Source organism: Gekko japonicus, unplaced genomic scaffold (genome assembly GCF_001447785.1).
Source record: "Gekko japonicus isolate JY-2015 unplaced genomic scaffold, Gekko_japonicus_V1.1 scaffold659, whole genome shotgun sequence".
NCBI lineage: Eukaryota > Metazoa > Chordata > Lepidosauria > Squamata > Gekkonidae > Gekko > Gekko japonicus.
This window is the reverse complement of record NW_015167556.1, coordinates 48615-72620: the sequence shown is the minus strand read 5'-3', so window position 1 is coordinate 72620 and position 24006 is coordinate 48615. Positions and strand designations below refer to the sequence as shown.

The following is a 24006-nucleotide window of genomic DNA, read 5'->3' as shown; positions in this document are numbered from 1 at the left end:
CCTTGAAGGTGGCTCTCGGCTTAAAGGGAGGAATGAGAAACTAAATTTACTCTTTTGCCAAAGAAAATTAAAAAGAAAAAAAACTTTCTGTTGTCCCCGTATCACTTTGTATTTCATGTGTTCCTCAAGAATAATGAGGTCAGTTATGCCTCACTGCCTCAGCCTTCCCCCCATTTTCCTTTTTTTTAAGTAAAAGGTAAAGGTAAAGGTTTCCCTTGCTCGAAAGCCAGTCAAGTCCTACTCTAGGGTTGCGGTGCTCATCTCCGTTTCAAAGCCGAAGAGCCAGCGCTGTCCGAAGATGTTTCCGTGGTCATGTGGCCGGCATGACTAAACACCAAGGTGCACGGAACGCTGTTCCCTTCCCACCGAAGTGGTACCTCTTTATCTACTTGCAATTTCTTGCTTTCGAACTGCTAGGTTGGCAGGAGAGATGCAACAAGTGAAGGCCAAACAAAGTTGCTGTAGCCAAGACAGGAGATATTTAGACTGTGAACCAGAGTTTTAGCTCAGGGAACAGAGAGGAAGGTTTATATTTTTTGCTGTGTTGTCTGTGAAGCAGCAGCATTACTTTGTGACAATACAAGAGTAAAACAGAAGAGGAATCCTCTGTGTTTGTGTGTGTGGTTGACAGTGAGTAGCAATGTTCCCTCTATGCTGTGGAATCTTGTGAGCAGAAATTCTACTTTGTGAGCTACTGGCATTAAAGTTGTGAGCGAGCGACTTGGCTGCTGTATAAATTAGTTTGCTCTTGAGCCATCCTTCCTGAGCTAAGACAAAAAATGTGTGAGCTGGAGGCTAAAAAACTGTGAGCTAGCTCACACTAACTCAGCTTAGAGGGAACACTGGTGAGTAGTGAAACGGCTCAAGGAGGAGAGGGAAACAGTTCAGTCTTGGACTTATTTTTCTGAGGTAGTGGTGAGGCATCCCGCTAGTAATATCAGTTGGGGAGCTAGATGTATGTGGCTGGAGGGAGAAATATAGCATAGACAGATATAAGTGGGTGTTTGTGAACAGATGATTTCATGAGGCCACTCAGGCAGAGGATGTAAAGAGAGAACCACAGGGGACCGTGACATTCCCCCGTGGAAGTGCTGACGGATAGGAGGAAAATCAGCAGACAGCAAAGATGTGCGTAAGAACTGCCTACTCCTACATGGACCTATTTGACCACTGTTGTCATCATGGAGGTCTGCTTCGAGGGCCCTTGCCTTCTGAGGCTAGATGCCGGCAACCTGAGAAATATTCGGGAACTCCATCCCCAGGGAGATTTGTCTGTGCCCCCTATCCCTATCTTCCACCAGTATGTTCCGGGTGGTCAGCCATGTTGGTCTGAATTTGTTCCATCCATATGTGAAGACTTTTCGTTTTGTTTGAACTTCATGTTTTTGAATTTGGTTTGTTTTACATTGTGTGTGTGTATAGCGCAGGGGTGTCGAACTCATTTGTTATGCAGGCCGGATCTGACATAAATGAGACCTGGTTGGGCCGGGCCATGTGTGTCATAAAATGTAATGCCAGGTAGTGGAGATATAAACTTTATAAAGGACACGGACAATTAGCACGAAGATTTTAAAGATTTTAAATAAAGCATGCTTAAAACACTAGCACGCTTGCAATATTTTGTCTATTTAACAATCTCTGATAACTGACACCTCTTGCTCTGAATTATTGCATCAAAATGTCTGTGTTAGAGCAATCTTGAGTATTGACATTCATTATATATTTGATTTATTGACATTCATTATAGAAATCTCATGCTCAGTGTTCTGAGCCTAGGACCAGTGGTTTACCAGACTCTCTCAATTGCACAGGAGAGGCTTGCCTATCTGTCTCTCCTGTGTGATTGAGAGAGTCTGGTAAAGTAAGCTGTGATGTAGCAGCAGCAGCAGAAGACCTGAAAAGGAAGCAGGAAACAGCCATGGCCTTGCGGGCCAGATTGTAGCCCTCTGAAGGCCTGATCCGGCCCCCGGGCCGCATGTTTGAGACACGTGGTATAGAGTGTGTGTGTGTATTTTAAAGTTGTTTAAATGTTTTTGACCACCACTTAGGGGACCCTACGCTGGTGGAAAGGCAGCATAAAGATGTTTTATATAAATAATAACATAAAATAAATCTGAGGCAGAGAGTGAAACAAAGAGAAAAGGAGAGTTCCCTGGTCTGGGCATTAGTTTATCTGTATAATGCTTTTACAGGCAGTTAAAGTTTCTGTTCCCTAACATGTCCTCTAAAACAAGCTACTCTTTTATTTGAATGTCAATGTTCTTACTTTGTTTGGAGAAACAGTTTTCTCCCTCTCCCAAAGTACTTGAACTTGGGGGCATCGAATGAAGTTGATAGGCAGTAGATTCAAGATGGACAAAAGGAAATAATTCTTTACTCAATGAGTGATTAAAATGTAGAATTTGCTGCCAGAGGATGTAGTGATGGCCACAGGCATAGATTAGACAAAAGGGGATTAGAGATGGAGGCTAGGTCTCTCAGTGGCTACCTGGTGACTAAAGGGAACCTCTGCCTTAGGAGGCAGTAAACGCTGAATCCCAGTGCTAGGAGGCAACTTCAGGGGAATGTTGTGGTCTCTATGCCCTGTTGTTGGAACTGGTTGGCTGCTGTGTGAGACAGGGCTCTTCTTATGTTCTGTGTTTTATGACTCTGCCCTAGGGTTGCCAGGTCTTACCTTGCTGCCGATGGGTGGATCTTTGCTCCTCTCCGAGAGCTTCTGTGTGTGCCACACAATGACATCACCTGGAAGTGACATCATCACACCACTGACATCGTGCAGCAGTGCTCTAGGTTTTGGGCAAAACTCTATGGCTTTGAACCCACACTTACCATAGAGTTTTGCCCAAACCCTCGAGCGTTGCTGTGTGACATCGGTGCTGTGATGACATCACTTCTGGGTGACGTTGTGCTTTGTTTGGGGACATTTGTGGGCAGGGTTTTCCCCTACCGGCCAGCTGGCCAGTGGTGGGGAGGAGCCTGTAAAAGCTGGGAAACTCTTGCCTGGACCGGTGGGCTGGCAACCCTAGTCTGCCCGCATAACAGTTTAATCAAATGATGCCCTTTTGGGCAAGCATACTGTATTTTCTTATTTTTCATCACCTGCATATCTTAATGATCCTACTAGCTTAAGCTTTTTGTACACTGTTTGTTACATCTGTATGCTGACGATTGTTTTAAAACCGTTTTAAAATGGAAACAGTAAGATTCCATTCTCTGCCTTGCTCTAAGATTAACAGATAGTGCATGCATGCTTTTAGTGGCTTGATCTGACAGAGAATGGCCATGAGTACATATGGACATATGGGATAGTAGCATTTTTTGTGGAACAGAAACTTTGATAGACTTATTTTGAAAGGCTGACCCAGGCCTCTCAAAGAGTGTGAGGAATTTCACATTACCCTTTTTAACCCGTTTTGAAGCCGTTTTGATCCGTCATGGAGTAAACTGGTATAGGGCTGCCATTTCACACATGGCTTTCCCCTTCCGGTAAAGAGCTGGATCTGAAGCGGTTTGCCATTTCAGATTGCACCACATTTTCCCCGCCGTTTTTCGCCCGCACGGGCGATCTCCGGCTTTTTTTTTTTTTGGAACGTTCGCTTTATAGCGCTGTAGCACTATAACAAAACACTCCAGGCATTCCAATGGCATTGATACACTGCTATAACGCTATAAAGCGAACATTAAAAAAAAAAAAAGCCGGAGATCGCCCGCGCGGGCGCATCGGAACCGGGAGAGGAAACTGAAGACTACTTAGAAGCGGTTGACAGGTAAAACGCTTCAGCCCCGTTTCCTAAACGGGACAGAAGCGTTTGTGTCTGAAATTACAAATATATTCCGGTAGGGAACCGGTTCTAAAACGGTTCTGTCTGAAAGGACAGACCAGAAACCGTTTGGGAACCGTTCCTCTTCCGGATTATATCGTCTGTCTGAAATTCCTCATTGACAATATATGTGGTGGCTGGATGCCACACTAGGGTTAGGGAGCATTAGGTTCAAATCGGCACTGTGCTAGGAAGCTCAGTTTATGATCTTGGGTCAGCCTAAGCAGTTGTCTTGAGGTCCTTGGAGAAAGACTGAAGAGATAAATAAAAAAGTAGGTCCAGATAGTGTAAGTGAAAGCATCTTTACTATATACCTATATTTCTGTTCTAGGTTTTTCTTGAGTCTCCTGGCAATGTCCTTGATCTTGTCTGCCTCTGTGGTCCGTGTGAGAGATGGACTCCCTCTGTCGGCCTCGACTGACTATGAGCAAAGTGCTGGTGTGCAGGAATGTAGGAAGTACTTCAAAACTCTTGCAAAGAAACTTGCTCAGCTTCCTGATAGATGCACGCTGAAAGCAGGGAAGTATAACATAAAGTAAGTTGCCCTGCAGGGTCAGCCTTCTCTCTGCAAACTTGTTCTGCACAGCTTCTTGTGAAACTGCTTGTACAAATGGCGACGAAGTAAAGAAATAATGTTAAGTTCATTTTTCAAAAGCAAATAAAAGTCCTGATCTGGTTTCATCAGTCATTAATATGAAAGCATTTTAATTCTTTTACCGTGCTTCACTATCGCTTGAGTAAGATTGGGACCTTCAGAATGGAAATCAGTTCATTAGTAATTGCTTGCCAAAGCTGGTATAGCTGTCCGACATGAATTGTGTGTGTGTATAGCGCAGGGGTGTTTGCAGCCTAGTAGTCTGGGAATGGAGAGGCTTTCTGTTTGACATATTTATGGAATGCCATGAGGTCACAGCCAATGTTCCCTCTAAGCTGTGGAGTCTTGTGAGCAAAAATTCTATTTTGTGAGTTACTGGCATTAAAGTTGTGCGCAAGCGATTTGGCTGTTGCATAAATTAGTTTGCTCCGGAGCCATCCTTCCTGAGCTAAGACGAAAATGTGTGAGCTGGAGGCTAAAAAGCTGTGGGTTGGCTCACGCTAACTCAGCTTAGAGGGAACACTGGTGGCAGCCGTTAATAAGGGGTAAAATGTGCTTTCAAAACAGGATGCGGAAGAAGTGTGCTATCACGTAGTGTATGATAAGAACATAAGAACATAAGAGAAGCCAATGTTGGATCAGGCCAATGGCCCATCTAGCCCAACATTCTGTGTCACACAGTGGCCAAAAATACCAGGGGCCATCAGGAGGTCCAGCAGTGGGGCCAGGGATACAAATGACGGGATACAAATGATGCATTTGTATCCCAGCAGTTGCCTAGGTTCAGCATTTGAAGCTCTTTGGCATCTGCTGGGTATGATGGGGGTTTGCTGCCTATCACTTTCCTTGTCTTTTCCTAACAATTTAAAAAAATATATTGTGAAACAAAAAAATCTTAAGACCTCAGATCATCCTGAGACAAGCTGTTGAGTATCTTCATTGAAATTGCATTGTGACTTTTTAATCTCCTCATAATTTATCAGTGCAATGCTAAGCACAGTTACGTCCTTCTAAACTCATTGAAGTTGACGGTCTTAGAAGGGTGTAACCAGGGCTTTTTTGTAGAAAAAGCCCAGCAGGAACATATTAGCATAATAGGCCACACCCAACAGCAGAAACTCATTAGCATATTAGGCCACACCCCTGATATCAAAGCTCATTAGCATATTAGGCCACACACCCCATGCCTTCCTTTGGCTTGCCCGGGCAAGCCCCCCTTTGAAGGGAAGGCAGTTTAAACTGCCTTCCCTTGGCTTGCTGCAGGGCTTGCTTCCCTTGGCAGCTGTGGGGTGCCCAGGCAAGCCGGCCCTTGGACAGGGCAGGGAGGCATGGGGAGGCATTTAAATGCCTCCCCGATCCTTCCAGGGTCCCCCCTGGCCCACCCGCCTCGGAGTCGCCGGGGGGGTCGCTCTCCAGGCCTTCCCTCTGTAGCCAGGCACGCAGAGGGTTTGGCTGTAGTGGGCGTGGCCAACTCTGAAGCCAGCCGGAACTCCGTTCCTTTGCGTTTCTGCCCAAAAATAGCCCTGGGTGTAACTGTGCTTAGAACTGTGCTGTGTATAGTGAAAAAAGTTACAAAATAGGGCCTGTACTGTTTTCTGTGCACACTGAAGGTTTTGTAGTTAAAGCAATTGGTTGTACATAATGCTTGGCAGTACGATCTCTTTTTGTCCAACAGGCTATGAAAAACAGTATTCCTTGTAGTATAGTCTTGATAGTACGCATTCATATGGCCTAACATTATATATGACAATGTTTAGCCGTAAGGCTTCATTGCATGGTGTATTGCTGGGTGGGTTGTTTTTTTTAAAGTTCAGACATCTCTTCCCCCTGCCATTGCTCTTGTACCAAAAGTTTTTCTTTAATTTTTTTTCTACAGAACATAAAATCAAACTTGCCCATTGTCTAGTACTATATCTAGGAAAATAAATTGGAGTTATTTCTGGGTGTACAGTTACAAAGGGGAAAAATCGATATTCAGAAAGTAAACTTGGATTATTGCTCTAATTAGCCACATTTCTGTTGCTTTGACCTTTTAAATAAACCTCCTTGGGTAATGCTGATAAATCTCTGACAATTTAAAAATGAAAAAAGAACCTTTAAGGGTCTCTTTAAAAATAATGGTAGTGTGTCAGCTTAATTATTTTTAAAGATGTATGGCATGTACCTAAAATTCTCTGAGAACTACTGTTTAAATTGCATAGAAACATTATGTACTAAAGCAGTGTTTTAATGGAGTGTTTAATAAAGGAAGAGTGTAAGCATATGCCAGAGTTTCAATTAGAAACCAGAGTTTCAGTTAGAAATGGGAAAATTTTTCAGCCTTTCCTTAATACCATCTCTGGATACTTAAGAAGACACATCCTTACTAGGGAAGAATTTCATTCTCTGGCTCATAAAGATAATTCTGAAGAGCTGGTCAGTAGCTTTTGTGCAATAAAGCATATGTCATGTTCAATGCTCCCTCTAAGCTGTGGAGTCTTGTGAGCAAAAATTGTACTATGTGAGCTACTGGCATTAAAGTTGTGAGCGAGCGATTTGGCTACTGCAGAAGTTAGTTTGCTCTGGAGCCCTCCTTCCTGAACTAAGACAAAAATGTGTGAGCTGGAGGCTAAAAAACTGTGAGCTCGCTCACACTAACTCAGCTTAGAGGGAACACTGGTCATGTTATGCATGGCCAATAAATAAAACATTCCCAGGGGTAGGAGAGGGCCACATACCCTCCCCTCTCCCCTCCCTTCTTCCCACTGTGGAGAGATCCCATCCTCCTTTCTTGCTACAATTGACACAGGGGTGTTCAACAGACATCGTTTTTACAGGGGGGAAATTTTACTTGTAGCAATGTTATAGTTTTCTGACGAATATTCACATCTTCCTTACATCCATAGCAGTTTTACTTGCATACAGAACAACTCTTAAGCTGTGGGTGTATGCATTTAATTTTGAAATGTTAAACTCTTGTTGTTGTCTTTTAATTGTAGTTTTATTAGTTCCTTGGGAGTGAGTTACATGATGTTGAGCACTGAAAATTACCCCAGTGTCCTCTCCTTCTGCTTCTTGGATGAGCTTCAAAAGGAGTTCATCACCACATACAACATGATGAAAACAAATACAACTGTTAGGCCCTACTGTTTCATTGAGTTCGGTAAGCGATTGACCTCCCCATCCCCCGCCCAATAGCCTACTGTGATTTAATTTTTGAATGTGCCTTTCCAGATTGGTGTGTGCAGTGTGATTCAGGTAAGGTAAACATAGCCAGCTTCTCTAGAAAACTAATTGTGACTAAGGTCTGGAAAAGAAGGTTTTCATTTGCTTCCACTCTTTGGAGGTATGGGTTTAGGTCATTTACCCTAGGAAGGGAGTCTGATACTACAACGGAGAAGCTGCTCCCCCCCCCCTTCCAGTTTTTTGTAGTGGACTGTTCACTGGTCCCTGTTGATTTCAGTCTGTAGAAATGTTTGTGGATTCCTTAATTATTACGGCAAAAGTAAAACTTTTCTTTGCTTAGCAGTTTGTCTTTTCTCTTTGAGTTTGTTGTTTCTTGCCATGGAAACGGTTAAGGCTCGTTTAGTGAGTTTGCGCATGGAAGGAAATTATTTTTAAAAAGATTAATTTTTGGTATTGGGGAGTGAATAAAGAACGTGGGTAGAGAAAGATTCCAATTAGTGCTCCCAGCATGATCTTATTCCACACAGTTTTTAAGCAGAAAAAAGATATGACTTTAAAATCTAAAGCTTCCTCTCCCATACCAATATGCAGGTTCTGTGATTTTAGAGAGCATTTGTGAAAAGCACATTTCAGCCATTTCTTGCCAGTTTTGTCATGCCTAAGCTACTAGTGTGTACAGGGGCCACCTTTAAATATTTCACACTGCAAGGGAGAAGGAGCGTAGCAAAGTTGTGACAAAGCAGGAATTTAATATTTGCTTAAATTGGGTAAAAACAGTAGCACACTTAAGATCTGCTCATAATGGGTTTGGAGACATCCCTGCTGCTCACAGTGGCTGTCTTTTGGGTGGGACACATTCTGGTTATCTTGACACAGGCCACTCAAAAGGGTATTATTCGCAGCCCTTGCTCTTGGAGAACAGGAAACCAAAGATAATTTTTCCCATTGTCTAGTGGACAGAAGGTTTTTGACACCTTCCCTTCCATGTACAGAGGTTGGCCCAAGGAGAATGCAAAATAAATTTAGAGGTTTAATAAGTTTTGTATGTTAGAGCCAATGCTTCTGTCCTGTTAAGGGTGGAGTCATCTTCCTACACTAGGAGTGTTCAGCTAGCTGGAAATGTGTCCTGCTATTGCAGGTCTCCCTGTGCTGATAGAATCCTTGTTGCATTAGTGGGACAGAAACATTGCCTCCCAACCTTCTGTTTCAAAATATTTCAAAAATGCGGTATTCTATTTGCAGAAGGAATTAATAATCATCACTATGCCTAACAAGTAGTGACCTATGATAATTGTGGGAGGATCCATTGCAGCTGTTAGCTTTATTCCCCCCATCGCTGCTACCAGCCCTGGCTTCTTCCCTCCTGACACCAGCAGGCCCTGCACAGGTCCTGGCCGCCGGACACACTGAGGCTTCTTTCCCGTGTCAGTGACCAAGCTGGCGAGCTCTGCTGAGCCCACTGAGGCTCCACTCTCCCAGTCAATGGTGGTGAGCCCCACGGAGTTCCCAGCTGCCAAGGCCACTAAGAATTCTCCCCCCCACCACCATCAGTGGCAGTGAGCCCCATGTGGCTCCCAGCTACTGAGAAGGTCCCCCCCCCCCCCATGATGATGCTGGCAAGCCCCACTTGGCACCCAGCTGAGGGGCCCACCAAAGACTTTTCCACCATGGGTCAATGGTGACAACACATCCAGCAGAGGATGTTTGTTGGGGGGGGGGAGGATGTAAACCCTCCCATGATTTTTAAAAAAACTTTTCACATTTTTTTGCGAACCGGAAGAGTCCCTCAGGTTTGCTGATCTGTCTGTTGTGAGTGGCTCCAATCCATGGACTTAGATATCCTCAGATGGGGGCCACACATTGCTTCTTAGAAATATAGATAGTAAACGAATTGTCGTGGAGGTAAGTGATGAAAGCCACAAACCTGGGTGAGTCACAGATTAAATAGGAGTCTCTGACCATTTTTGGAACTCTCCAAGTATGCAGACAAATATAAATTAACCAAAAGTGTTTTAAATGACTCAAAAATGGCCTCAGTTGCTCCAGAAGGGATGGAATGTTGAGAGCAGCTGTGTGTGTGTGTGTGTGTGGGGGGGGGTGAACTTACTGAAGCCGTTGAAAGGATCCTGGAGAGGGAGATTTTAGAGGGTGAGTGGATCGCCAAATCCTCCTGTGCCCCGATTCTTCATAGACTTTGAGCTTGTTAATGACCGATGTTAGTTTTGATATTTAGTCTTTGAGAGAGTAGTTTGAACAACAAAAGGCTTGTGTTAAAAACAGCCCTCTTTTTTGTAAGAATGTTTTCTGAATTCAAACTTAAACCAAATGCAATGCATTAATTGTATTATCCATACTTTCAGGCTTGCCAGTGCATGAGACATTAGTTTATTCATAATTAGATTTCTAGTGCTTAATTTTTTGGTGCTGCAAAATTAATTAGTCCATGATGTGTTGGTGATAACGCAGCAACACTATTAACACGTTCTGAGATGAATGTAAGAATTTTAAATAATGAATTTAAATGTGTGTATCTGAGACTTATATTGCCTATAAAGCCATGGGGTCTCAAATGATTTTATTAACAAACATCTGTGGGGGGGTTTTAATTTTGCACAGATAATTTCATTCAGAGGACCAAGCAGAGATACAATAATCCACGGTCTCTGTCGACAAAGATAAACCTTGCTGACATGCAAACAGAAATCAGGCTGAGACCGCCGTATCAAATTTCCTTATCTGAACTAGGTTCACCTAATGGATTACCACATATATCCCTTAAGGAATACAAAGGTACTTGGAAAATATCTGCAGGTGAGTTTGTTGTAAGAAGTAGAAGGTATAGAAATTGAGTCTTGGAAGGGATAGAAATTGAGCCTCTTGCTTACATTATTACAAATCGTAGATTTTACCTGACCTGATGCTACTTTGATTGCTCTTCCTATAGCTATATATCACTCTTTATACAGTCAACAGGGTGCTTAGCTCAAGTCCTTAAACACCATAAAAACTAGGGGTGTGCACTCAGTATATATTGAGCTGAATAAATACCCGAAAAATGTCTTATCAGTATTTTCTGGGTATTTATTCAGTCGAATACAGATCAGAGACCTGTATTCAGCTACCAAAGTAGTCACACCTGAATAAAAGCCGATATTATTGGGTTTTTATTTGGGCATGGCTACTCACTGAATTGTGCTGCACCTGTGGTATGACTCCACCTTTAAATGCCTTCCCTTCCCTCCTGGAGTCATGCTGCCACTGCCGCGTGACTCCACAAATGAAGGGAAGTGATTTAAAATGTAGATGCCTTTAAATCACTTCCCTTCACTCCCGAAGTCGCGCCACAGTGGCAGCATGAGTCCAGGATGGGAGGGAAGGCATTTAAACTTTAAATCACTTCTCTTCACTCATAGAGTCATGCCGCAGTGGTGGCACAACTTGGCAAGTGAAATTCTCCATCATACCCTATGTGGACAGTCCCCGTAGGGTATAATGGGGCCAAATAAATTTGAGTTTCACAAGTATTTACCCAAATACCAGGAAAATACTGATACTGGTATTCTGAAATATTCAGGATTACTGATATTTTTTCATGTCCAATAGACACAAATTGGAAAGAACCCAAATTTTATTTTTGCATACCCCGAGTAAAAATCCATTCCAAAATCTGATCACTCCCTTAGACAGAGGAAATAATTTCACATTCAGCCATGAAACTTACAAGGTCACTTCAAATGGAAATTAGAGTATGTTTTTAAGTTTAGTCCACTTTATCATGTTGGATTTTGACAGGAAACACTTCTACAACAGAAAGCTGCATTTTTAACACACACACACCCCACACACACACACGGGTTAATGCATTTGGCATTAACCAAGCTGAAAAAAAAATACCTGAAAAGTACCTTAATGGTATTTTTTGGGTATTTTTAAAGCTAGTTTTAAGTTGGGGCTCCACTGAACTTAAAGAGCATTTAAAGGGATTGTGGTCCCTTTAAATGCCTTCTCTAAATGGCACAACTCTGTGGCAAATAAACTCCGAAGGTGTTTAAAAGGCTCACAGTTCCTTTAAATGCCTTCTGGATGAACTCGCCACTTCATGGTGTTTAATGGGACTGCGAGCCCTTTAAACGCCTTTGGAGTTCACTCACCATGGAGTTGCGGGGCTTGGAGAAGGCATTTAAAAGGACCACGATCCTGTTAAATGCCTTTTTATCTCCATTGGAAACAATGGAAGATGGCGGCACCTTCTTCTGGAACCCATAGAATTGGACCCCCTGGTCCAATTCTTTTGAAACTTGGGTTGTTTTTTTTGAGGTGAGGTACCAGGAGCTATGCTGCAAATTTGGTGCCTCTACCTCAAAAAAGCCTTCCCAGAGCCCCACATACCCCTGGATTGATTCTCCATTAAACCTTATGGGGACCATTGACTATAATGGTCCCCATAAGGTATAACGGAGCCAAAAAATTCGGGTTTCCCAATTATTTACAGAATCTGAATACCATAGTGGTATTTGTATTCACGAATATCAGGAAATACTGATATTTTTCGGGTTCAATATACAGAAATCTGAAAAATACCAGGGTTGGGTTGTTGTTTTTTTGCATACCCCTACCTCTACACACTAATTCCTAATTATATGTAAAGTTGTGCACAGATCAATTCCAGCAAAACAGAAGGAACACACTTTATAGAGTTTACAAACAGTGATGATTAGACAATCCAGTTCCCTTCTCCTGGGGAAGTTGCCTTTGTCACTCCCGAGCTTTCTCTGACTTTATGAACAGCTTCTGATGGGCCTTTTTCTGCTGCAGCTGTTCAGATACAAACAACACAGAATGACACCACTCTCTATATTAATGTTCCAGCTCATTAACTTCATTGTTGGCACCTTTACACTTGACTGATTTAAACAGAATGATTTAAATATGGTTCAGCAACCTTATTGTGGCACCCTCCATGTTGCCTAGACTACTGTGGATTTTGCTTTTGTTTTTTCCCCATATTCGGTTTCTGTCACTTGTTGTGGAATAGCGCAGTAACGGCTTGTACACACATCCAGTATGAATTGGCTGTCATTTGTGTGTGCCGCTGGCTCGTCAATAGCACAGATGAGTGCCTGCAGAAATGCTTATTTCCAGCCTGCCTTTTTATTGTCATTATGATCGGTAAGAGAAATGTACGTTAGGTCTGTGCGTAGACCAGAGCATAAAGAAGACGGTGGTCTTTGTACCACTGGTAACCTAACTCTGTTTCTTTATTACAAAGCAAACATCCTAAGGCTGTGATTTTGTTCATGTTAACTTGGAAGTAAGCCTATAGGGGTTCTGCATAAGCATGCCTGGTATCAACAAAGGAGTTGCTGATTTAAGGTCCTGGAAGTCAGGATGCTACCTAAGTACTAGAGGAAGTGGATTTGGGGTGGCAGATGAAGTAGGAGATAAATGGAATACCGAGCACTTTTTAAATGTTATTTGATGTAGCGGAGAATAACTTCAGCACAAACATTTTATGCATGAAGTCAGGCAGGAATCCTGAGGCACACTTGGTTGGGAGCTCGTCTCCCTGACCTCTGTGGGCATCACTTCTGAATAAGCATACTTGCTGGGCTGTAAATCACTTTTTCAAGTTGTTGCTTTTGCTTTACAATTATATACAAGGGGGACCAGCAATTCAAAGCAGTACAATAATAATGATGAAAAATTGCTGTAAGTTCACAAATCACAATGAATAGACGATAATAACTAGTACAGAATTGACGCTTGATGATGTTTATAATTTCTATGTTTTCAGAACACAGGACGTCAAATACGGAAGGTGAGCGATACGAACATCTCGAGTGGTTGTTCGTTTCGAGACAACTCTTTTTCAACCAAATTCAGTTCTCTGGTTGTCTTATTGTGTTTAGCTGTGACAACAAGACTTGTTGTCCGAATTTAGAATTTGTTAGCCCTTGTGCTGTTAAAACTTGTTAGCCTATGTGCTTTACGGATGTTGGATAAGATTGATATCACAGCTAAACACAATAAGACAACCAGAGAACTGAATTTGGTTGAAAAAGAGTTGTCTCGAAACGAACAACCACTCGAGATGTTCGTATCGCTCACCTTCCGTATTTGACGTCCTGTGTTCTGAAAACATAGAAATTATAAACATCATCAAGCGTCAATTCTGTACTAGTTATTATCGTCTATTCATTGTGATTTGTGAACTTACAGCTTTTGCTTTACAGAAAGAGAGATGGAATCATCGGTAGCAGTGCTTCAAAAGCATGACCTCCTACCCTGTGGCTAACTGTGGGCTAGTTATTTATTTTGTTCACTTACTGGCCTGTTTCATCAGCCCTTGAGCCTAGTCCTGAATAGCTTGGGTGCATTAACCTGAGTAAAGTTTTTGCCTCTGGCAAAGTGTATTTTCCCCCACTGTGCTCTGAAAAGGGATACTTTCCTTTATTTAAGGTTGTTTTTCTACAAGCAGTAAATTGTGAAGTGAGAGAGGAAGTGCTACCGCTCACTTTGGTTAAAATGAAAAGGGAGTTACGCAGTAGGAGCGCTTGGCGAATTGCACTCTGTATTAAGCCAGTGTGTTTTCTAACTTGCGTTGTATCATCTTAAGCAAAAAAAACAAAAACAGCCCCACTGAAAAATAGCATACGCAACCCCCCAAGAAGGAAAATGTCTTTAAATATTCATTGTGTTTTCTTCTCTCTGCCTTCCAGCTCCTCACCAGCGACTGGAACCTGTGACGCTGTCAGGGATTGTTTCCTCTGTACTCAGCCTTTTATGTGGAGCTTTGAATTTAATTCGTGGCTTTCATGCTACAGAGAGTCTTTTGCAGGTAGGGTGACCATGTTGGTGACTTTGTAGAATAAAAATACGGGAAGAATTTCTGTACTTTATTTGAGAAGTTCTTGCAGCAGGTAGCGTAACTTTAATAATCCAGTGCATATTTTCTTTACATAACTTAGCTAAATGCTTTTCCCCTTCACTGAATGGAGTTTGGAAAGGTTTGGTAACCGGTAGCTGGCAGACTAGTTCTGGCCTCCTGAAGGAAGCGCTCCATCCCACTTCAGTCTCGTCGACATATTTAAGTCTGGTCCTCCTCTTCTGCCTATATTGTAGGTAAAGTAAGCCAGAAAAGAAATCTGCAATGATTTATACATAGTCTTGTTGCAAAATAAACTGTTAGGTCTCTTGAGGCCTGTCTGGTTGTTAGTTATTGTGCGGATCAGAATTCCCATGGTGAATTTCCCACCATCACCCCAGGCCATATCGTTTAGAACAGCTTGTACACGAGTTGGAGCAATTTCACTACGAGTGTCCGTACTTGTGATCCACGTAAGTGGAATTCTCAGGGTGCATGTGGTCACAGTGCAGTGGCCCTGATTCATTTACTAAGTAGTGACACTGCTGCGTACTGTGAAACTTGCAAGTATAACATCTAGGCACGTTTTGAGGCTCTTACATGAAGAGAAAAGTTTTTGAATCATGTCACTTTCCTTTAAACTGCAGACTGCCCATTCTTGCCTGTCTTCACTTGTCGGAATCAGGGAAACCCTTGCCTTGCCAATTGTAATTTTCTGAATCCCCAGAAATTTTTGTCAGGAGTAGAGAGTAGGGGTGTGCATGGGGAAAAGTCTGTATTTTTCAGGTTCGGGTAAACCAAACCAAACCTGAAAACTACTGGTGAATAACTATATTCCCGAGTCCCAGTATTGGTATTATACTGGGGTTTCTGGAAACAAGCGGCATTGCTGAAAATGTTTGCCTTGCCGGTAGAGTGTGTCAGTTTCACTCCCCCTGGGCTTCCAAGAGGAGGGGAAGTGAAACTGACCCACTCTCCCTCCCCTGAGTTTTCCCGGCTGGCCTGCCACTGCAGGCTGACCGGGGAAGCGAAGACAGATCGGGGAGGCATCTTTAAACGCCTCCCCTTTGCTTCCCCTCCCCAATTGGCCTGCCAAGGCGGGCCAGCTCGGCAAGCGAAGCGAGAAGGGGTTGAAAAAGTGTAAACCCCTTCTCTCTCCGCTGTACCCTATGGGGCCGTAGGGTACAATGGAGAGATCATGCCACTGCTGCAGCATGACTTGAGAGAGAAGGGGTTTAAAGTTTTTAAGCCCTTTCTCTCTTCACTTCCCCAGCTGGCCCACCTTGGCAGGCCATCTGGAGAGGGGAAGCGAAGGGGAGGCATTTAATGTTGCAGGGCAGAGGCTTAGTTGACTATGCTACGGATTGAAAGAGTCGCTTCCATTTCAGATAGATTCTATCACTTTTTCTTTTAAGCTCTGAACTTGTACAAGATCCATTATTTTCAGTGATATTTAAGATCTATCTCTTACAGTATTTTGAAATGGAAAGATGCCAGATCTGTATGGGGATGTGGCAACACCCCCGTTGCTTTAATGAAGATGTCCTTGTTACCTTTGTAATATCTCATAGTTTCCCTCTACTCTAGCAATATTCCATTGGGCACATAATAGAGAGAGTTATATTGACGTGTGCTCTATAACTGTCAGTAGCTTAAGCTTACAGTTACGATTTATGCCTTCATAGTTTCTATTCAGTGGCGGAAGAACTTTCCGTGCACATCATTCTACCTGCTCTCTTTTGAAAGCCATTGTCATACCCATCACTTTCACATATGCAGGAAGTGCCACCCCTACCCCCCCCCCCAATTGTCGCTTATTGTGAGAGTTGTGTACTGGATAGCCACAGCTTGTGCACATAGGAATTTTTTACAGTAACCAATCCAAAGGAGACCTCCCAGCTTATAAGACCATAAACAAGAAGGAGAAAAGCCAGGGAGACGCTATAGTATGCACAAAACTATTGTATATAACAACACGTTTATATAAATATGAAAAACATAACTGATATATATATAAATATCAGGTATATACAAAATCCATAAAATACAATCAAGCAAGGCACTCTAACTTTGGGAAGGATTTGCTGTTATGACTAGTGCCCGACATTACTGTATTGATGAACGATTGCTGTCGTATAAGATATCATGATATGTAAGTTTGATACTACATCATTCAATGGAGGAATATGACAACAGACTTGTATTGTGTTAAGGAAGTTTACTTCTGAGGAAGAGGGACCGACGAAACAAAGAGAGAATCTGGAACCTTCGTTACTTACCTGTAACCTGTTACTTGCTTGTTATTTACCTTGCTTGATTGTATTTTATGGATTTTGTATATACCTGATCTTTATATCTATATCAATTATGTTTTTCATCTTTATATGTGTTGTTATATACAATAGTTTTGTGCATACTATAGCGTCCCCCTGGCTTTTTTTCTTCGTGTTTATGTAACAGCCTTGAAGTCGCTAGAGAGCTGGACTGGAATGGGTCTCCCAGGCACATACTGGCTGTTGTGCAACTATTGGGTATTCCAGATTAGAGAAAATTATCATATAATACTTCGTCTTCTCTGAAAAGAATTCCAGTTGCCATTTAATAAATGTCGTCCCGTGGCTTTTCTTTGTTTCCACTTTGCGCGTTTTACTTTGTAGGCCCTCAGTGCCCTCTGCTGGATAATGTTGTAGTTACTATAATCCCCAGTATACAAAGCTGCTTTGTGTAGATAAAGTGTGGGAGTGTGGATAAAGAGTGCAAACCCTTCCCCCTTGCCTGTTGCTTACCTCTATACAGTCTGTTCCCAGTTTTGCTTCCTTCCTACATTTGAGTTTATAGTGGGCATTTATACCAGTGTCTCTTTTCCCCCCCTAAAACTGGACCACTTCATAGGCAGTTAGAGCAGATCTGAATTTAAAGATGTAGCCTGACATCACATATGGTGATTTTCTTACACTGTGCAGAGTTGCTAAATGAATTGTGACACATCTTCTCTGTTTGCTGGAGTATTGCCATTACCTGCTTTTTACTGCATCCTGCACACCATGCCATGTACCTGGGCAACTTGGCCGACTTTGGAGTGGGGCTAAGTTGTGTAACGTTGGCTACTAAGTATAGGCACTCACTCTTATCATGCCAGAAGGGGGATGTATTATCTGAATGTATGTCTCATTGAAAAAGAAGAAGAAGAAGAAGAGATTGGATTTATACCCCGCCCTTCACTTGGAGTCTCAGAGCGGCTTACAAACTCCTTTCCCTTCCCCTCCCCACAACAGGCACCCTATGAGGTGGGTGGGGCTGAGAGAACTCTGACACAAACTGCTCTTTTTCAAGGACAGCTGTGCCAGAGCTTGTGACTGACCCAAGGTCACATCAGCAGGTGCAAGTGGAGGAGTGGGGAATCAAACCCGGTTCTCCCAGATTAGAGTCCGCACACTTAACCACTACACCAAACTGGCTCTGCATTGCAAATAGCATCTGTGTACATATCTGATCGTTAAGCTCATTTACTGATCCAAAGGAGATCCATATGCAGGAAGTGTTTCTGTGCACAGAGCTCCTCTTTAGCGGGGTGAGAACGTGCGATGCTTTTGATGCTCTGAGAGATTTTATGATACTCATTGTGATCATCGACATACTAGACATGATACGTTTCTTAAAATAGGGACCCCAATTCTGTTGAACCTTGTTGAAACTGGAGCAAACATCATTTGTGGATTCATAGTCTCCAAAATAAATGGTGCAGCAATGAGTAAGAAATATATTCTGTGATACTTAGATACATTGGGTTCGATCCAGCACAGGGATCCCTGATCTTGCCAGTTCTCTCTTCCCCCTCCAGGAGCCATGTCCAGCCCCCTGAAACTTTACTCTTGGGGTTGCGGGACCTATGTGGAGAGATAGTACTGTAGGTTGGGAAACTGCAATGGGGATAGGGCAGGGGGCAAAATTACTTCCACTCACGCAAGAGGCAAAAGGGACTGATTTAATCTCCCCTCTGCTGCCCTCTGTCGCATTGTGTGGTTATTGTGCCACAAGGGTCTTGTTACCCCAGGAATAAACTTTCCCAAGGTCAGAAATGGCTCTGGTGGGAGGGGAGAGCTGGAAGATTTGTGTCTGTCAGCTCTTTTTGCTGATGGATCATGTGATCCAACCCATTCTGTGTACCTAATCTTTCCTCATCTTTACAAATCATCTGTAGATACTTAAATCCAGAGACTGGAGCCATGAGCAGACAAGACAAATCTTTCTGCAAACCTTAAAAAAAACAAAAAAACAAAAAAGGTCTGCAGAAAAATCTAAAATCAAATGGTGGGGGTTAAACAATGCCTGTAGCTTTAAGAGACAAATGTCCTCAATGACCATTGCTTGGCAACTACAGCAATACTGCCAGCCTTCAAGCCTTGGTTTCTGTCAGGAAAAGTCAGGGTAAAAGGGCAGGGCCCCTTTCAGGGTGCTTTTGAAGGAGGACTCATTGGGGCCAGGCCTGCCAGGAACCACATCGGGCATCTTCAGTGACTCAGACAGAAATGGCTGCTTATTATTGTTCAGAAGCAGCCACCCCATGAAAACCAGTGTGGTGTAATAATTAGAGATTCAGACAAAGATCTGGGAGATCCAGGTGCTAATTCCCACTCTGCTATAAAAGCTCATTTGGTAATTTTGAGCCAGTTGTATGCTTTTATCCTAACCTACCTCACAGAGTTGTTGTAAAGATAAAATGGGTTAGAGGAGAATGGTGTAAGCTACTGTGGGTCCCTGTTGTGGAGAAATAATAAATACAGCTGAAGATGGGGGGGGGGAGATTATATGAAGGTTAGTTGATGGGTGGGAAGGAAAGAAAGAAGCAGGGAAAGGCGAGAGGATGTGAGGGCTGCCAGGAGGAGGAAAATAGGAAATAATGAGGGAAGGGAATACAGGGTAAAATGAGATCCCACCCGCAGGTTCTTGTGGGTCCCTCACTTGCATATTTCTAATTTCTGTAGCTGGCATCCAAAGAGCTTCTTCAAGTGCATGCCAAGTAGGATTTTTAAATTTTTGACAGCCAGTACCCAAGCCTTGTCACAAACTGAGTTTGGGAAGTCCTCTTAGTTTCAGATCTGGTTTGCCATTTGGCATAAACAGATTGCTGTTTAACAAATATGAGCCCAAACCATCTTGGGCAGTGTTCCCTCTAAGCTGAGTTAGTGTGAGCTAGCTCACAGTTTTTTAGCCTCTGGCTCACACATTTTTGTCTCAGCTCAGGAAGTATGGCTCCAGAACACACTAATTTATGCAGTAGCCAAATCACCTGCTCACAACTTTAATGCCGGTAGCTCACAAAGTAGAATTTTTGCTCACAGGACTCTACAGCTTAGAGGGAACATGGGGTGCACGGAGCTCAATGCGTGGTTCTGTAGACTTTAGCTTTTGCGTATTTTCACTTTCGTTGAATTTTTAAAGCCAGCTGTATGGATGCTGTAAGGATATCTTTTGAATAATATGGAACATGTTTTGAGATTACCTGTCTTTTTGTAGAATGGGGGAGAAGACTTCAGCTATGTTATTGCTTTTTTCCTTGGCACAGCAGCTTGTTTGTACCAGGTAAGATATGCCTCTTGCATGTTTAAACGGTCTTCAGAAGTCATAACCCATTCATTAAAAAGGTAAAGGTAAAAGTTTCCGTTGCTCGAAAGCCAGTCAAATCCAACTCTAGGGGGCGGTGCTCATCTCCATTTCCAAGCCAAAGAGCCAGCGTTGTCCGAAGACATTTCCGTGGTCATGTGGCTGGCGTGACTAAATGCCGAGGCGCACGGAACGCTGTTACCTTCCCACCAAAATGGCCCCTATTTATCTACTTGCAATTTCTTGCTTTCGAACTGCTAGGTTGGCAGGAGCTGGAACCAGAGACGGGAGCTCACTCCGTCACGCGGCACACTCGGGTCTCGAACCGCTGACTTATAGACCTTCAACAGTCTGCGGCTCAGTGTCTTAACCTCTGAGCCACCGTGGCCCCATTCATTACTAAGCTTTAATTCTATCCAGTCTCATATCTGAGTGTAGTGACTATTTCCAGTTTTCTTCTGAGTTTGGTTGTGCTTGATCTCTTTCTGTGGAAGATTATGGAAATAGTTTCTGGTAGATTGCTATAAGAGCTGCGGTGGCTCAAGTGGTTAAGACGCTGAACTGCGGGCTGTGGAAGGTCAGTAGTTCAGCAGTTCGAGACCCGAGTGCTGCATGATGTAGTGAGCTCCCGTCTCTGGCCCCAGCTCCTGCCAACCTAGCAGTTCGAAAGCAAGAATTTGCAAGTAGATAAATAGGGACCACTTTGGTGGGAAGGGAACAGCGTTCCGTGCGCCTCGGCGTTTAGTCATGCTGGTCACATGACCATGGAAACGTCTTTGGACAGCGCTGGCTCTTCAGCTTCAAAACGGAGATGAGCACCGCAATCCTAGAGTTGGATTCGACTGGCTTTTGAGCAAGGGAAACCTTTACCTTTACCTAGATTGCTATAAAGATTTCCTGAAAGTTCAGAGTGGAATCCAAAGGGTGTTTTTCTGTTAGTGGAAGGTGTGCGTATACATGGGGGGTTGATTTTCACCAACTTCCCTCTCCCACTGCATACCCCACACTGCCTTCCATGCTGTTCCCGGGGGTTCTCTGTCCTTCCAGAGCCACATTTTGGGGAGCTGGAGTGGGAGTTAGGAAAGGCCCATTCCTTACGTTGGCAGTGGATCTAATTCTGGGACCTTTGGATCTAATTCTGGGAGTTTAACCATCCACATCTTCTCACAATAGGGATTCATTTGTCTGAATCATCGGACTGAGAGCCCTGAAAGTAGTTGGATCTGATGTGGGCCATTTAAGTTAGTTAATATGGGAGGCCATACGACGTGGTCAAATTAGTATTTATTGTGGTAGTTACGAGGCATGTTAGCATAGATTATTGTTTTCATTTTTGACCTGTGATTTCCTAGCATGTTGAAGAATCAAGGTGACTTAAATTTGTTACGTTTGCATCGTATTCTTCTAAGTAACCTTAGGTGTGCAACGAGATATCTCATATTTATCCAAATTGCCATGATGTCAGATAGAAACTCTTCCAAGGCCACCAGCTATGATACTGTGAAGCTGTCAGTGAAGCAGCTAAAATGCCCATTTCTCTTCAGTGGTTATGAACTGTGTCGCTCTGCCAAAACAGTTTGCTCTGTTAACGATGTGTCCGTGGTGCTCTGTCATCATTACCTACCGCAGGTCTCTTAAGAGTCTGAATATTGGAGTTCTGCTATGCTGCGCTGTAGCGACATCAGGGAGCTGCGGTGGCTCAAGTGGTTAAGACGCTGAACTGCAGGCTGTGGAAGGTCGGTAGTTCAGCAGTTCGAGACCTGAGTGTGCTGCATGACGGAGTGAGCTCCCGTCTCTAGTTCCAGCTCCTGCCAACCTAGCAGTTCGAAAGCAAGAAATTGCAAGTAGATAAATAGGTACCGCTTCGGTGGGAAGGTAACAGCGTTCTGTGCGCCTCGGTGTTTAGTCATGCCGGCCACATGACCACGGAAATGTCTTTGGACAGCACTGGCTCTTCGGCTTGGAAACGGAGATGAGCACCGCAACCCTAGAGTTGGACTCGACTGGCTTTCGAGCAAGGGAACCTTTACCTTAAAATAGGTACCACTTCGGTGGGAAGGTAACAGCGTTCTGTGCGCCTCGGTGTTTAGTCATGCCGGCCACATGACCACGGAAATGTCTTCGGACAGCGCTGGCTCTTCGGCTTTGAAACTGAGATGAGCACCGGAACCCTAGAGTCGGATTCGACTGGCTTTCGAGCAAGGGAACCTTTACCTTTACTAGCAACATCTACAACTACAGGGCAGACTTGACTGTTGTCACTAGTTGAAGACTATTTAAATCTATATTGGGGTGTGACTATTATCTCCAAATGGTCAGCTAATGCAAAAGAACAACTTGGCTGCATACAAAGCAGAGCTTCTAATCTGAAGCCATACACGCTACGTTTTGTGCTTTCACTTTTCTGAGAGAAGGATGTTGTGGGCAGGCACTTCAGCTGTCACACTCGGCTTTTTGTATCTTATCAGAGGAGAGGTTTCTTGGATGAGGTAAAATTAATCCAAGGTGCTGATGTGGTGCATGAAACAACTTCCTATCTATCACCAAAGGATCATCTTTGGGTACTGAACTGCAAGAGGGCATTCTGCATTTTCAGAATCGCCAGTTGGTGGTCTGCCTCAAGATTATTTCCAGCCTTAAAAAAAGGTCAAGGTTCCCTTGCTCGAAAGCCAGTCGAATCCGACTCTAGGGTTGCGGTGCTCATCTCCATTTCAAAGCCAAAGGGCCAGCGCTGTCCGAAGACGTTTCCGTGGTCATGTGGCCGGCATGACTAAACACCAAGGCGCACGGAACGATTTATTTCCAGCCTTACAATTCTACAAAAATCACACACAGTTAAATTCAAGGTTATGTGCTCTGATCCACCCCAAGAAAGCTCCCCCCCCCCATGTCTCCTCCGTGCTGCCTACAATATCCAGGTTAGAGTTTTATCGCACTCTGGTTGCAGCACACTAACCCACATGCTTCCATAGACAGAAATGAGCGGCAGCTTTGTCTTTGAAATGTTGTCCCAAAGCCGTTTCAGAAGTCTTAGGAATGTTTGCTAGCATACCAACAGATGCTGGCCTCGTGGGAATGATGCATGTAGGGAAGGTAGGGTGCCCCTTGCAGTGCAATATGGTTAGTTACTTGTATTCCTAATGACTGTTTTCTTTTGCAGTGCTATCTGTTCGTCTATTGCACCGGCTGGCGAAACATCAAATCCTTCCTCACCTTCGGCTTGATCTGCCTATGCAATATGTACCTCTATGAACTGCGCAATCTTTGGCAGATCTTTTTCCATGTGACTGTGGGTGCTTTTTCAACGTTGCAGATCCGACTGAGACAACCACAAGGCAAGTCCCCTGATTACAATGTGTGATGGTTTCCCTATGAACGTGGCAGCCTTGATCCAAGCAGCAATTCCTCTCAGGAATGAAAAGTTTTTCTGTAAGGAAAAAGCTCCCCATACTTGAAGGCATAAATGACTGGACAGTGAAATTCTTCCTCAAAAGAAGAACTAAACAAAGGATTTGGGAACTAATTGAGGGACAAACGAGGTCCTCCACTATGCAGGAGACTGTACCCCCAAGGGGGGACGGACGGACAAGTACTTTGGAGGGCAGCATGAAAAACCTCACATTCAGAACTATGGAAAAGCAAGGATGTGTGTATTGGACTTGTTCTGCATATCAAGTGATTTCTCCAATCCCAAACCAGTTTTGCCTTTGTGAGGCAGTAGAATAGGCTGTAATAAAAGGATGGCATTGCATATTAACAAACTGTTCAGTATGAATGACTTCCTAAATGCCAGGTTATTGGATTGCACATCAATTTAATGGTGTGTGTGTCTGCGTTTCCCTTAATTAAAACCTCACCCTGAAACCATCTGTTCATGGGGATTAGCGGCTTGGCCCCAAAGGCCGGCCCTCTAGTGCTGAGTTAATTACAAATTGCTTTACTTATTCTCTCCCCCC

The 24006-nt window shown here is 43.5% G+C and overlaps 1 protein-coding gene across 2 annotated transcripts in view; it reads left to right on the top strand.

Annotated features, from left to right (window-relative positions):
- Positions 1-24000, top strand: part of SEC22A (SEC22 homolog A, vesicle trafficking protein) — a 29447-nt gene extending 5447 nt beyond the window's left edge. The window contains exons 2-7 of one of the 2 annotated variants that reach the window (XM_015413733.1): positions 4153-4356; positions 7395-7558; positions 10198-10371; positions 14301-14419; positions 19964-20029; positions 23211-24000. In XM_015413733.1, coding sequence (XP_015269219.1) covers positions 4175-4356; positions 7395-7558; positions 10198-10371; positions 14301-14419; positions 19964-20029; positions 23211-23411 — 906 coding nt within the window. In that variant the 5' untranslated portion in view covers positions 4153-4174 and the 3' untranslated portion in view covers positions 23412-24000. Of the gene's footprint in view, positions 1-4152; positions 4357-7394; positions 7559-10197; positions 10393-14300; positions 14420-19963; positions 20030-23210 lie in introns of both variants that reach the window. The other variant, XM_015413732.1, reaches the window with a different exon arrangement.
- Positions 24001-24006: the final 6 nt, after the last annotated feature.